We start from the raw sequence: 15,982 nt of genomic DNA, 5'->3' as shown, positions 1-15,982 counted from the left end.
TTAGTTAATGTTTAATCTTCCTGGGTCAGGCTTCACTTTTATGGAAGTTTTATATACACATCAAATGAAATAATATACTTCTCCAAAGAACTTATTTGATTTGGTACAATGCATTTCACCATGATACGGCATCATCCTGTACACATTTGTGATAAGACACATGGGGTGCATAGGTAGACACGGTGTGGTGGATGGGAGTGAGTTGGAGTTTAAATGAGTTGAACTGATTATCAGTTCTGTCATCATTCAGATGGTCTTGCTTTAGGCTCTCACTAATCACCACTCTTAGCCGACAATTTTACCAATTCTCTTTAAGAAAAATTATTCAACTCAGACACCCAACTCATTAAATGTGTAGACTATTGGTTTAGTTGATATTCTTTGTCTTTGTACAAGCACCAACCACCAATTAGATTCCATCCTTAAATTTAAAAATGCCAATAAAAACATTTACATTTTTGGTATTTCCAGAAAATCTACTTTCACTGATCGAATAATCTAAATGACTCTTGCCATCATTTTCCCCAAAAATACACCACCTCCCATTCAATGATCCATCATCTCCTAAACATTCCACTGACCACCAATAATTACAACATAGAACTTGAAAACACAGAAGCCATAGCTTCAAGCAATGGTTTATATGCACAGTTTGGTAGAAAATGTATCAAAGAAAAAGTTTAAGAAAACAGCCATCAATCATATCTCCCGCTTAAACTTACAAAAACCAGCCAAAACCAAGTGGTGTTCCCTTGTATTTCTCAACAAGCTCTCTCACAAATTATCAAATTACCTCCCAACCTCCTTTTATGCATCTCTGACCCTTTCCAAACTTCGGTGTGATGACAAAGACACACAACATAAATTGCTAACACCAATTAATTAAAATGTAGCAACTGCAATACACTATATATTCCAAAACATCTGAAAACGGACTCATGAGCATTTCAGTTGCTTTAAAAATTCTGGCTCAACTTCCCTCTTCACTAGGCATTTAAAAGATTACAATTACAGCAGTGACTTTGTTCCAGAAGAGTTAAATAGTGTGCTCTAAGGTTTAAAATTGGATGCCCTCAAACTGTTGGCAATTATTAGAGCTTCATCCAACACAAATGTAACACTCTGCAACGAACAAATGTTTTCCCATCCCTCCCCATTATTCTCTGGACATTTGAATTGGATAAACAGTCCAATGTCACACCATCCCTACCCTTCCACCACCTCTCACTTCCCCACATTTTATCACCCCCCTAATACCTTGTCATTCTCCATTGCCCCCCCTATCCCTCAGAGTTACAATTTTACTTCCCATCAGTCACTGGTTCCCACGAAAAAACAATTCCGTTTGAACTCCAACTCACTCCCACCCTCCACAATGGGTATATATATACATCACAGACATCTTATTATAAATTCGTACATGATGTTAACATATCATGGTGAAATACATTGTACCAAGCCAAGTACATTCTGTGGAAAAGTATAGTCTCTTTTTCATTTTGTGTCTAGTTTATGCCATAAATTAGACACCTGTGGTTCCAAGGACATACTGAAAGATGTATGTATTCCAAGGAGCTTATTCATTGATATAATTTGAAATACACACTATCAATTCATACCAGACAGCTTCCATTAAGGCAATTAGAATCTGATAACTGAACCATTTAAGTTTTATTCACATTTAAGCTCAAATGAACAACAGAACGCCATTTATTTATTATATCGGCAACATGATTAACATTCTTAATTGGGTTAGAATAAGATGAATCAACAAAATGATGATCGTGTCATCTGCATATTTAAGTATATTAGTGAGATAATCCCAAATAATTCTTTCAGAGCAATTAGAAGGTTATTGGTATACAGTAAGAACAGCGGAGGCCCTATAATGGATCCTTATTGTACAGCCAAAGGAATGGGTCGGTAGAAGGAGAACTACTACTTACAATTGATAAGCAGTAACTTGACCTGACTACGATTACTTAAGGAGGCACTGATACAATTGTTTGAGACACCGAGTATTCCTAATCTTTCTAGTTTTGATAATAATATTTTGTGATTCACCCAATTGAAGGGCTTGAATAGGTCAAATAGTAATCCCAGTGTTTCACATTTACTGTCCAAAGATGTCAATACAGTATGGACTGCTTCAATTTATCAGTATTAGTTGACAAGATATGGTATATTTCCCGTTCAAGGATTGATTTTTTGTAATCAGCCTTTCCAAATATTTTTGCAAAAAGGGCTTCGGACAGCAATTGGGCTATATTTATTGATATCATTTGGACAGTTCTTACTTTTAAATACGGGTAAAACATTTTTTAAAATTTGAAAGGGATAACAGCATGAATTCGAGAAGAGTAATAAAACGAATCTTCGTAAAAAGCAATTCTCTAATCCAAAAAATGCTTCAGCTAATTTTGCATTAATTCAGTAGTAGTGTTATATGAATTGTCCCTTAGTCTCAGGACTTTTTTATTATTTCATTTTGAATATTGACCGCTATAGCTCTACTATCGAGTAATCGAAATATTATTCACTCCTCTTGCCGCTAAAACTCGAAGTAACAACTCGTCGGACACCTATCCATACCCTCGGACATCTATTTAAGTAAACTAAAGAAAAAAATATTAGATCCCAAATATAAGAGACGTAGGTCGCGTGACATTATCTTCATTTAAAAACGATGTTGGTCCCGCTTTGGTACTGTTGTTGTGCGCACTTATCTTTCTCAACAACTAAAATCTCATACAAATCTCGAAGGTAACGATCTATCGGAAGAAAGTAATCGACTCTGATCTCGATTAACTGGAATGGTAAAAGCGGGAATCACAGTAGGTGAAGGATTGAGCTCATGGTAGCAACTAGTGGACAGTGTACCTGTTGTTGTTTACTGTGGTACTAGTTTCCTTTTTAAAGTTTTGCTAAATGTTTATGCACTGATAGTCTTTCTAGTAACGCTGCTTACTTGTATGACCTCTGCTGTACTCATATTGCTAAAATATTGAAGAAGTTATCCTGCAAAGGAAATTGGCCTTTCCCTTACAGTGATGTAAAAGAAAAAGGTTTTTGTGGGTGTAACATATATATCGCAATTTTTCAAACATATCTGATGTTTTATATCTGTAATATACCTGGTGCCATGTGTGTCAGGATTGTCAAATATTGATGGCCGTCAAAATTCTAATTCGGTACAGCAAGCCAACATTAACATCTTAATTGTAAGATAGTTTTCATTTTGATATTTTAATTGTTTTTTTATAGAATATACATTTCATGTGAGAAAGAAAATTCGTTGTCAATCTGGGGGTGTCTTCGGTGGTGAGTTGGGCGTAGATTGCTGTTACTACGGCAGCGTTGAAATGAGTCAAAACATGGACAATGAAGGTAATGAATATGTGCAAGTAGTGTTGGTTTCTTCGTTGAAGTGACGGAGTAATATTTTTCATCTTTCTCGTAGAACCCTGTTGTAGTAAAACGTGTACCGAAGAGGATACCGACAATCCCCCCAAGGTATTAACTAGTTAACTGTGTAACAAATTTATTTTGATATGGCATATCACGCCCAGTTGTCCAGTGTATTGTTTCCATATGTCTAGAATAATCGTGAATATTTGCTTGAAATCAGTTTTTTAACCCATACTATTAGTTCATGAGACTTTTTTCCTGCAGCCCACATATGAGCAGAATTTAGACGAAAAGCGTTTCACTGCTTTCAAAGACCTGATGAAACGTAGTGAGATATATGCTGATTTCCTGAGGCAGAAGATGAGGACCCATGTTGCTGCGAGGACGTACGAGTTTAGTCGAAAGCAATCTCTGATGAAGTGAGTTATAAATTCATATAAATGTGTCACTATTAACATTTATTGTTAATGATCACTTTGTATTTGGATGTGCTTCCATGGAGGAATTTGGGAAATTTCGGATGAAGAATTGTTTTTTTCGGCTTACTTTAGGAATAAAATTAGGTGAATATTTCAGTGTATCAATTAAAAAAAGTTAATCTATGCCAAGCAAAATTATCCAGAATGTTGACCAAATTGCAAGAAACGAGCCAAAGAACACGCCAGGTGTCACAAAAATCAAAACCCATATTCCCTCTTTGAAGACCAACTCATAGATTGTAAACTCAAAAGCAACCAAACCAAAAGTTCTGCCTCATTGCATTTCCTTGCATATGTTGCAAGTCCTGCTGCATACTGATGAAAATGCTGTGCTAAAGCAATCCTTATAGGCATTTAACCACAGGTCCAAATAATAATAAATACGCAATTATTGTTATTTAATGTTAAGCTGTATGCCAACATAGAACTCGTCACATTCAAGTATGTAATAGACAAAAATTTACATAATATATTGTTATGATGCATGGTAGGAATATGAGCATTATTACAACACACAATAGCAATATTAACAGTATTTCGATATCATGGGCAGTTTTCAATTAAATCAATCAGTGTCAAGATATTCTTCTATTGAATTTAAAGCTTGATGCCTTAAAACATTTTGTTTCATTTTTAAATTCAGTGCATTATTCAAACTTTTTATTGCAGTGCATTTTATATAGAATGGTATAGTGTTGATACAAATGAATATTTGTTTAACAAAGACAGTAAATAGGTAGAAAGATATATGGAAGAGTTAAAATGTGCTCAATGATCATTGGTATACATGACATATATTTTTTGAGCTTCAAAGTTTTATGTAAAGCTTTCTTTTGGAATGTAAATAAAAGAACCTGTCCCAAATGTTTGTACCATAACCTTGCAAGTTAAACGAAAGAAGTATGCGAGGTATTCTCCACACTTTTTTAATCAGTACTTCTAAGTTCAACGTATTGGCATCATCTTCAGGTACAAACAGTTTTTGGATCTGGCAGAGGTATGGAAAAACTTTTTCTTCACCTTATCGATAGATGAAGAAATTGTTGACACAATTAACTCCCTAGGTTTGGCAATTACCATAAAGGAAAATACACATGAGTTCTCTATTTACAGGAAACCTATGTGTACGGATTATATAATTCCGAATGATTCTGCTCACCATTTATCTCACAAATATGCAGCCCTCAACTCAATGATCCACCAGCATCTGCACACCCCCTTTTCCCTTACAAATTTCTATAATGAACTTAGGGCAATGGCAAATATAGCCGCTAGCATTGGATATAACTCTAACCTAGTTGGAAAAATACTTAAGAAAAAGTGAAAAGCAATGGCCATAAGTAGAATTCCTCTCCTTTCAGACCTCAACATCTAAAGACTTCAAGTGGGGTGCGATCTCATTCCTAGGAGATATCTCCTATAAAATCTCCAATCATATTCCTACTTCACTCAAAGTGGCCCTTTACCCACCCCTTACTCTCTCCTAATTCATAGCTAATGGCGAAGATAACGGGATAAACTTTTTTTAAATCCAGTATCTACAAGCTGAAATGCGATAAACCTCTTATATCAGTCAAACTGGGAGGAATTCGAAGAAACATGTCAAAGAACATACCGGGTGTCATGAAAATCAAAACTCCTACTCCCTCTCTGCAGAACAATTTGTAAATTGTAAACAAAATAGCAATTTTTTTATCCCAGAAGTATTGCATATCCTCCCTAAAAGATTTGAAAAATGCTCTCGAGCTAATGGAGATTCGGAAACACTTGGCAGACCCCTAAACAATACTTTGTAGCAAGCAATTATATGCTCATCCTTCCCCTCTCCTTTCAGAGAAACTGATCTTGAGGTTAAACAAATCCAACAGTTCAACCTACCCGGTCGCCATTACCCTACCCATGTCCCTGACTACACCCAATGCCACGTCACAGCCAAGGCACCACTGATTATCCTTCCCTTACCTGAAAAACTCTTTGACACCCTCCTACCCTGAAATTTTACTCTCCTTCTCCCTCCTACATAGCCAACCCCTCTCCTCTATTGCAAGGGTATTATTCAACTGCTGCATGTGAGCCAAACTTGTACCTGCTAATGCTGCAAGTCAGTGAAATGCATTGTACCTTAAAATAAAGCCTGTGGAAAATTGCTAACTCATTTAATATGGACAAGAAGAAGAGTTGAGGGTTGCTAAATGATGTAGGACAAGGAAGAGAATGGGATTTGCAGTCTGCCATGAGGTGGGAGGTGCACAACCATGAAATTTTACTTCCCATCGATTCATAGTAGACCTATCAAGTGCATCGTCACAATGAACAGCCTTTAAACGACAATGAATCTCAGTAGGAGTCACTTTTTCAGCAGTTAAAAATTCGTTTAACTCGCATATACATAGCACTGGAACACTGCTTCATACTTCTGCTTCTCCAAATACTCAGGATGAATGAAACTACCTCAAACCTGTGCATGCATGTTGAGGGGTAATGTTACTCTCACATGCCACTAGGAGTACTTCTGTTGGTCATTTTTTTGTGATCTACAGGCATGTGTGCATTAGTTTTCTGCCTACACTCGTATATGTGAGAGGGGAATCACATCAGTGATTTAACCTGTTATTTTGCATCCTTTGTGAAAATAGAAGAAGTTGGAAATAAGAAAGAATCTGAGAACTTGGCACATAGTGAATGGCATTTAGTTGGAAAAACTCCACTCCTGGAACACTCACCTCTCTATCCTTACCCAGCTAATGGCAACCCCCCACAAGTATCTTCCCTCCCCTCCTGCTAATGGCTTCAGGGTGGATAGTGGGTATGCAACTTCCATTCTATTCCTACTCCCATGCTTATTCAACTGCCTCTCCCCACAACCATCTACCCCAACCCTCAGCCCCTCTAGTGTAATACCTCTGCCATATACAAAAATTATTTGTACATGAAGATGACACCTATGTGTTGAAACTAGTACTACTGAATAAAAAAGTGTGTAGAGAATATCGACTATTCTTCTCTCTCTCAATTGTTGAGCAGGTGAATAATGGAAAATAATTAGTAGAAGTAAGACCTGAATGAATGATAATGGTCATTATTCAGGTGTGCATGCCATAGAGAGGAAGAAATTGACTGGGTATATGATCATTTGGAGGAAAAACTTAACTTGTCCTCTGAAGGAAACATTTGATAAACATGGGGGATTGGAACATGGGAGTAGGCTAAGGGAGGAATGGGAGTGCTCTGGGGCACTATTGTCTAGGAATAAGGTAATACTTTGGAAGGAAACAAAGAGAACTGCCAGAGGAATGGGTTAATCATAACAAACACTTGGTGGAAGCAACGCAAAAGATAAAGGGATACATGGAAAATGCAATGGGATGTAGAGAGGTCTCAGACTACAATATGATTAAGGTCAGCCTTAGGAAGAGCATAATTAATAGAATAGTTTCCTGGGAGCTGATGTAGATTCAGATCATTATTTTGTGTTAATTTATTGTAAAAACAGTTTCAAGCTGGGAAGGCTGATGGAAAATGTAATGTAGAAGCATGAACTGCATAAAAATAGGGAGATGGGTCAAGTAGAATAAAGAAAGGACCAATTTAAAAAAATCATAAACCATAAATTAAACTTTCGGAACAGTTAATTGGAAAAGGACAAGGAAAAAAAGATGGTTAGGAAAATAGACTACAAAGGGAAAAATGAGTGTAATGAGGCTACTTCAGAAAGTTGTGGAACTTTTTGAATAGTGAACCTTTTGTTGGTTATTTTTTAATCCATTGGAGGCGGTGCAAATGGAAGCTTTCCGAATAACCACCTTCAGCCACTTGGTTGATATCTTGTTTTGTTAATTAGTTACAGCTATTTATGTGAAGGGTTGTTAGTGGAGTATATGTTGTGAAAGATCAGATCTGCTGAATTAAGCTCTTTGAAGGAGGAAGCATTGTTCTGTGAAATTCTGTGTGCAACTCTACAAATCCCTCTCAGAAACTTTTGAGTTTATTACCAAGACTTATGGTGAGTGTGCTATGAAATGTACCACATGTTAGTGGTTTACCCTGTTCAAAAAGGGGTGGCAATCAGTGGAAGGCGACAAGCATTCTGGAAGACCATCAACAGTAACTGATGAATGGCCCCCACATTGAGGAAGTGGATTATTTAATTTGTTCAAATCAACATTTTACTGTCAAGGAACTTGCAGAAGGCTGTGGCATTGGTTCTTGCTATGAAATCCTGACCAAAAAGTTAAGGATACATCAAGTTGCCTTCAAATTCATGCCTCGCCTGATGACAGCAGACCAGAAACAAGTTTTGTCTTGTCAGGAACTGTTTGATTGAGCTGAAGAGGTTGAAACCTTGTCCAGGATAATAACAGGTAATGAGTCATGGGTTATGGAGTTCAATCTTCACCGTGGATTGGTGAAACATCCCCCAACCCAAAAAAGCTCGGCAAGTTCGCTCAAATGTCAAGGTGATGTTGATTGTTTTTTTTATGCAAAGGGGAGGTTGTGCATCAGGAATACCTACCTTAAGGCCAGACAGTCAACATGGAGTACTACCAGGGAGGTAATGGAATGCCTAAGAGAGAGAATCATGGGAAAACTGCCCAAACTTAGGATGAGCGGTGGTGGTTTTTTCAGTACAACAATGTGCCTGCTCATTCGTCTCTCAGAACTTGTGAGTTTTTAGCAAAAAACAAGTCTGTTGTGCTTCCCCTCCAGTCCTACTTACTATACCTGGCCCGTACTGACTTTCTCTAGTTCCCAAACTAAAAACCTTGCTCAAAGGAAAATGATTTTCCACCATTCCAGAGATTGAGAAAAACTCAACGGATGAGTTAATGAGCATTCTGGAAGAAGCAGCCGAGCACTTTCAAAAAGTGGCAACACTGTTGAGATAAATGTATACATTTGGGAGGAGACAGCTTTGAAGGGGAGCCTGACCAATAATTAGTTAGTGAAGTATTTTTTTTTTAATTGGGGAACCTTTTGAACAAACCTCTTAATTTTTCTGCGAAAAAATTTTCCATTTTTTTTTCAAATATGTTATTTTACTTGAGAAATTTCTCTGATGACTGGGAGTTTAAAAATAGGAAATTTGATGTCATCATGTCATTTATATATGATGACCCATAGAATTTTATATTTTTAGCCAAGCTATGTTCTTTTTCTTTAATGATTTTTGAGCAGGCTAATTTGATGTTAAATTCATCAGCCTCAGTCCTGTTAACAAATGTGCTTAAAATAAATGAAAATATTTAGTTATGGCAGATTCAGGGACTTGGAGATTTGAGTGAAACACGTCACTTTCACTTGAAAATAGGCAAAGAAGTGTAATTATCAAAGTACTTAAGAAGAATGGGATAATTACATAAAAAGTCACATGGCAATAGTTGTAAAAATTTGAACATAATTAGGCCAGAAAAAACAAACACTTTAAAAGTTGGCCATAGTATGAGGGAGATTACTCTTTCTTCTAAGTCCAAAAAGATTAATGCTGTTTTATATACTCATCATTCTCTACATGTGTTAGGTTCTCCTTACTTGCTCACAGTGTGTATTTTGTGGCTCAGTTTCAATTATTACATAATATTTTTTTACCAGGATTATCTGTTTGTGGTATGAACTTGTTTCAAGTACACACATAATGTCATGTTGATGAGATGTTTGATTTTTTGCAGATATATGGCAACAGAGTACAAGAAGAAAAGAATTCATTATGAGAAATATGTTGTGGAGAAACAGGTAATTATTATAATTAGAAGGTGGACTTAGCTATGTGGTTAAACTTTATATTTTTGTATTTGAAATAATGTTGAATTTTTCAACACTTATGATTTAGCTATATGGTAAGGTACTTGAAGATTAAAATTTTGTGTCAATTACTTATCTAAAGTTATTTGTTTTTTTATGGGAAATATGTTTCCATAAATAGATATAAATTATGTAAAGTAGTATGGAATACTTTTAATAGTTCAGGTTTCTTGGTGAACTCAGCAGACAGTATGAGTGAGTTCATACTTTTGAGTCCTCTTCTAATGGAAGTAATTGTTAAATTATAAAGTTAACATCTTGGGGCACTAAAAGTGACTTGAAAATCCGGGACGTGTTTATTGCCACAAATTTTGAAATCCATGATTTCGGGAAGAGGATTAACTTCCTGGTGTATGATATTGTATCCCATTATTTATTACCTGAATCAATTGATGGATTAGAATTTGTGTTTCAAAATAATAGGCTGACTATCTTGTTCATTTGTTGCAATTGTAATACTCCGGAATAGCTTTTAGGTAATGAAAAATAAAGCTGGATATGATAGCTGGTTTGTGTTCCACAATCAGAGGTCTTGGATGTTTGAGAATACTTGGAGTATGTATGCTTTTAAATTTTTATAATTTCATGCTTGTTATAGCCATCTATAATGAAGAGTGAAGACCCATTCAATATTTTGGATGGGGAGATGCTGAATTCTGCGGGAGAGGTAGTTTCAATGATGCAACCGTTCAGCCTTGAAAATGTCACAATGAGAACGTACCAAATAGATGGCCTGAATTGGCTCAAGGTAGGTTTCTTCTCCATGAAACCCATGAGGTTCGGTGGTTTATCATCATCATTCAAATGGCTTATGCTCCACATCTGAGCGAGTTGGCATGCATTTGGCAAGTTTTGTAGCTGAAGCAGGGATGTTGAAGAAAACCAGAACCACATAAGTTTCAAACCTTAGCATTAGAGTTCTGTTTTAAAATTGAATGTCTGCCCTGGAATGGTGCCACTCTAATGTTTTGTTTGTATTTGTGGTCCTGAGCCCGTAGAGCACTAGACCATTTGCAAGAAGTCATGTGCTCAGATTTGGACGATGCCTCCGAGCAACCCAAACTAAACCCATATAGGGTAGTTGAGTATCCTATCTGAGTATCAGAACTTACTGGCAGATCAAATATGGAATTTAAATGAATAGGTTCTCTAACCTGTATTTGTGAACTGTTTTCGAGAGGGATTTGATACCATTTTTCTGGTGTGGGAATTCTTAGTCTCCGGTTTTGCATCAATCTGGCACTGTTTTGCAGTTAATTTGTGAGAACCATGATTCACAAACTGGCAATAAAATAAAACTAACCAAAAAAATATAACAATGCATAGAAGCTAAAATCAAATTTGTTGAACCTCCCACTCAACAGTGTAAGTTCTGGTAATGAGTGGATTTGTCACCCCAGGGAGGAAATTCTTCTCATGTGACTGCTTTCTAGGCAAAACATTTTTCTTGGAATATTTCTTATGTTTACACCATCCATGGAGTAAACATGTGAAATGTTTGAAAGTGACTTTGCACTCAACCAGTAGCAGTAATTCTCCCAAAAGGCATTAGAGAGAAAATGCTCATGTTCTTGCCAAGTGTGTACTTAAGGCAGTGTATCTCTGGCATCTAGTATCTGGAGAAACCAGGAATTTCTTTTTCTTCCAGGAAAATGGGGATTTATGCTAATATAAATGGTGTTATTCTGATTTTAATGATTTATTTTTACTATACCACTTGTGTCATCAGCAAACAGTACCAATTTAGCATCTGGAATTGCCTTGGTATATTTGAGAAAAAAAATTGTGGTCCTATTGCTGATCCCTGGGGGGGGTAACCTCATAAAGGGAATAGCTTTGGTGGCAGATAAATATTTATGGCCCATGCGAGCAATTGGCACATGTATGGATGAAGAAGCATCTTAGGTTTCCTGCCGTGTCAGGTAACCAGTGGCCAACATTTTGACAACCATCTCTACCATTGTCTTGAGGGCTTAGAGTGACGATGTTAACTTTTGAAATCTTGGCTATTGATTGCTTGACTAGGTTTGAAACCCAAGAAAACTACATCCATACCATCTGCCAAGAAAACACCTCATCTTTCAGCACTTGTTGGGTTTTTTTGGTCTAGTTCAATTCCCCAAATCCCGGGTTTTGTGAGTTAAGGTAGTAATAATTGGAGATTACACACATCAAAACCTTTTGAGAAGTCAGAACATTAGCAAGGATTCAGCTCTGCAGATAATTCACTCCATGGTGTGATATTTGGCCTTTCACTTGCGACAGTAGAACCCTGGTAGAGAAGGCGGCAAGAAAATACGTCAATAAAAGAAAATAAACACTTCCAAGATACTGCTTTGCAAATCGTCTAATTAATTTAGAATAAATATGGGTTAATATGAATCTCATAATTGTATTTTGCCTTTATTTTTATTTATGGGCATGATTTTGCCATTTTAATAGTAGATGGAATTGTACCGAGTTGTTTACCATAACCAATTCATTTATTGAAAACAAGGGGGTATTATATCGGCCAGGAATATTTTTTGGTAATGCAATTGGAAAAGCCTTAATGGGCTAGCATTCTAACTCGTGACATTTTCCCTAACCACTACCTTAAATGTGATAGCCAAAAACCAGATATATATGCATTTCACTGAGAAATCATTGATCATTCCTTGTAATTTGGTGGACTATGTGAGCTGTCAATCTCAACACCTACCTTATTGAATAATATGTAAGCATCAGGTTTACGTGCATTATTTTTCAAATTAAAACATTGGCATTTGGAAGAATAGAAAATCATAAAAATTTTGCAACAGAATTGATAATTTCATGGATGTGGTACTTGAGTATGCTTATTGTTGTAATTATTTTAATTCTGTTGACATTTCCTGCAAATGTCTGCTTCTCTTGCAGTCTTTATACGAGTATGGAATAAGTGGCATCTTAGCCGATGAAATGGGGCTTGGTAAGACGATTCAAAGCATTGCCGTGATTGCCCATTTGTATGAAATGGGTGTTACTGGACACTATCTCATTGTTGCCCCTCTCTCTACCCTGTACAATTGGGTGGCAGAATTTGAAAAATTTGCGCCAAAGGTAAGGGTTAAAAACTGACTATCTAAACTATAGTAATTTTAATACCTAAAAACTAAAGAATTGATTAAATGAATTGGTTAAATGAATTGATTACTGTGTGATATGGTGTTTTTTAATATTATAAATGAGGCTTAATTAGAAAAAGATGACGTTTCTCTTGAACTTCTTTCTAATATTTCCCCTTTTCTCTCCTAATGAATCCTAATTTTTTGTTAGTTTGTCCTAAGCCTTGTGTTACCATGGCTCTCATATACTAATGGAATTGGATTAAATATGTATATAGGAAGTAAAGGCAATTTTTAATGAGCAGAAAACGCACCTAAGCCAATATTGATGTAGAAAATAAAATATTGAAGTGTCAGTATTTTGGTATTTATTATTGCATACAAATTTGCTTAGGAGTATTTTCTAGCACTATTAATATCTGTCAATAGTTTACCTGCATTAATTCAAAACATTTTTGTTTTTATCTAACTGCCTGTTATTTTCTCTTTAAGGTTCCGATTTTACTGTACCATGGGATGAAAAATGTACGATTGAACTTGAGGAAAAAATTGAGAACAACAAAGTTTTTAGATTCTGAAGTGTTTCCAGTCATGATAACTTCCTATGAAATGGCCATTAAAGATCACCGCTATCTGGGTAAAATAAATTGGAGGTACCTGGTAGTGGATGAAGGGCATAGACTGAAGAATTTTCAAAGTCGCCTTGTCACGTAAGTTCACTTTGTAATCAGACAGCACAAAAAGGGTTAAGGATTTATATTTAATGCAATATCCTTTAGTCAGATTTGAATACTTTTCCAATATATTGTTTTATGTGGATAGTCAGGAAAATTTTCTTAACTAACAGATAAATGAAACATTTTTTCTTCTGATTAAATTTTATTTTTCAACATTCGTCTCTCTTAAAGTTTATACACTTATTCCAGCGATGACCTAGCTTTTTTAATTCTTCCAAATTTTAGTTGATGTCTTTCCTCACAAAATAGGCATTTACGTAAGTGATAATCACCTCGTCCAATGTAAATCTTCTCTCCTCCAAGCAAAACTGTAATGTTAAGAAATAGGAAAAGTCACTGGGGGACAGGTCCGGTGAATAGGAATGATGAGTTGTCAACCAGTTAGAGGTGCAATTCGTGAATTTTAGCCATGGGGCTGCCAAAGTGTGAGCAAGTTAATTTTTCCTGATGGGAAGGCGCTTACTTCTTCTTAAATGCAGTTTTTTTTGCAATTTCTCCCTTCAGCTTGTCAAGTAATTATGCGCAATGCTCTGCCATTATTGTTTCACCTCTTTGAAGATAATAAATTAACATTATTCTGTGACTCCCAAGAAACAGTCGCCATCACCTTCCCAGTGAATTGAACTCTCTTTGCCTTCTTTGGAGCGGGTTCACCCTTCTCAGTCCACTGCTTTGACTGTTCTTTTATCTTAGGAGTGTAGCGGTGGATACAAATTTCATCCGTAGTTATGAATCAATGGTGAAATCTAACCTGTTTTGCTGAAATAATCACTGGAAGGTAACTAGGTCAGATAATTTTGTTATTCACATTAAAAATTAAAATATTTTTGAAAAATAAACTCCTACATTTTAAAAATGAAGATTGGATTTTCTCTACTATCAATGAAACAAATAAAATGTTAAAAGTAAAAAATCAATAATTCAACTGAAATATGCATACTGGAAACTAAGGAAGGGAACAAGGACCCAATTTTAATAGAAGAATCTTCTGTTTTGTGACCATTCTTGAAAATGTCTTCAAAAAATGTTGATAAACTACGAATAAACTTTGCCTGAACTATTATTCATTTATATTCTCCTTCGAAAAATTCCAAAGTTTTGGAAAACTGAATCACAGAAAAAACTCAGGAAAAGTGTCGTCACCGGGTGAATGTTAGACTTAAACTGAGGGCTTGGAGCAAAAAGGGATGTGCTCACTGATATTTAGCCATAGAAATATTGACCAGATAGTGGGCTACATGGTTAGGAAGCTTTAGGCAGTCATTTGCCGCAGGAGGACAGACGGCAAGAACACCTGAGGTGGCCACCAGCAGGGAAAGTGTGAAAGGGAAAATGTTAGAATAATATTGTTTGTCAAATTTGACAAGAGCAGTGTTGATTATTCTAGTTAAAATGTTCATGTTTTCATTTGCAGCACTCTGAAACAATTTGATACCAACTGCCGCCTACTGCTCACAGGAACTCCCCTTCAAAATAATTTAGCTGAACTCTGGTCTTTGATGAATTTTTTGATTCCTGAAGTGTTTCAGGACATGACAAATTTCCAATCATGGTTTGATGCTGATGGTCTGATGGTATCTGAAAGCTGTAGCCGAATAATTAAGATGGAAAGGGAGCAGCAGATATTATCTACCATGCATAGGGTATGTCAAAAAATCATTTTTCTTTCACCAACCTTGTTAATGTTTTCAATCAATTTTATTCCAGTAATAATTTAAAAAATCCTTTTGTTCAATATTTACATCATCCTTCTTGTATTTGATGAAATATGGAATTCATGCTGGTAAGCTGATCAAGTTTTTCCCTCCAAAATCCCTGTCTTTTGATTATCTTCCATGTGTGGAAGATACATTTTATTTATTAATTTATCTCATTTTGAACTGCCCCCTACATTGATGTGTGAATTTTACATGCCGTCGGGGTTAGTACTGGGTGAACTGTACCATCACCTACCAAACCAACCTTCGGGTTGATTACTGTGTTTACGGTTTTTTTATGGTGCTGTAGCGTGAACAACCCTTAAGGAAACTTTTAATGACATATATGAGAAAGGGACCTTTTTTAATTTGTATTTCTCTATCTTTTCATCTATTTCAATAGCTTTTCTATGAGATGCTGTGTCAGGTGGGTAGATAGATAATTAAGAGAAAGAGAGGTATTTGAGCAAACATTATGTGTCCTATCCACCCAAGGTGCAGTTTATATTGCCATCAGAAAAGGAGTACAGTGTAGGAATTTCTTTAATCATTTCTCATTATAGTAAAAGTTGTTGTAACAAATATTGAGCTGCAGGAGTTGCAGAGTTAGAGTGTACATTTGTGATGAAGGTTGGTGGAGCTATGGAATAGTATCCTTCTGAGGAAAAGTTGACGTGGCGGTAGTTGAGCATATATTGTGCCTTCCTGTTGCCAAACACTACAATTTTAGTGTCGGCTCTTCCATTCACCGGTCTTAGTACTGCCCCTCTAAAAGA

General features: G+C 36.1%; 1 protein-coding gene across 1 annotated transcript in view; it reads left to right on the top strand.

Annotated features, from left to right (window-relative positions):
- The first annotated feature begins 2,821 nt into the window (after positions 1–2,821).
- Positions 2,822–15,982, top strand: part of LOC139695612 (lymphoid-specific helicase-like) — a 33,878-nt gene continuing 20,717 nt past the window's right edge. Inside the window, exons 1-9 of the mRNA XM_071594413.1 lie at positions 2,822–2,898; positions 3,265–3,387; positions 3,461–3,513; positions 3,673–3,827; positions 9,554–9,617; positions 10,285–10,434; positions 12,585–12,767; positions 13,265–13,482; positions 14,924–15,152. Of these exons, the coding sequence (XP_071450514.1) occupies positions 3,363–3,387; positions 3,461–3,513; positions 3,673–3,827; positions 9,554–9,617; positions 10,285–10,434; positions 12,585–12,767; positions 13,265–13,482; positions 14,924–15,152 (1,077 nt within the window). The 5' untranslated portion in view covers positions 2,822–2,898; positions 3,265–3,362. The remainder of the gene's footprint in view (positions 2,899–3,264; positions 3,388–3,460; positions 3,514–3,672; positions 3,828–9,553; positions 9,618–10,284; positions 10,435–12,584; positions 12,768–13,264; positions 13,483–14,923; positions 15,153–15,982) is intronic.

This window comes from Hetaerina americana, unplaced genomic scaffold, assembly GCF_022747635.1.
Source record: "Hetaerina americana unplaced genomic scaffold, ioHetAmer1.1.p SCAF_60, whole genome shotgun sequence".
NCBI classification, from domain to species: Eukaryota; Metazoa; Arthropoda; class Insecta; order Odonata; family Calopterygidae; genus Hetaerina; species Hetaerina americana.
The sequence above is the reverse complement of the archived record's forward strand: the minus strand, read 5'-3'. Positions and strand labels throughout refer to the sequence as shown.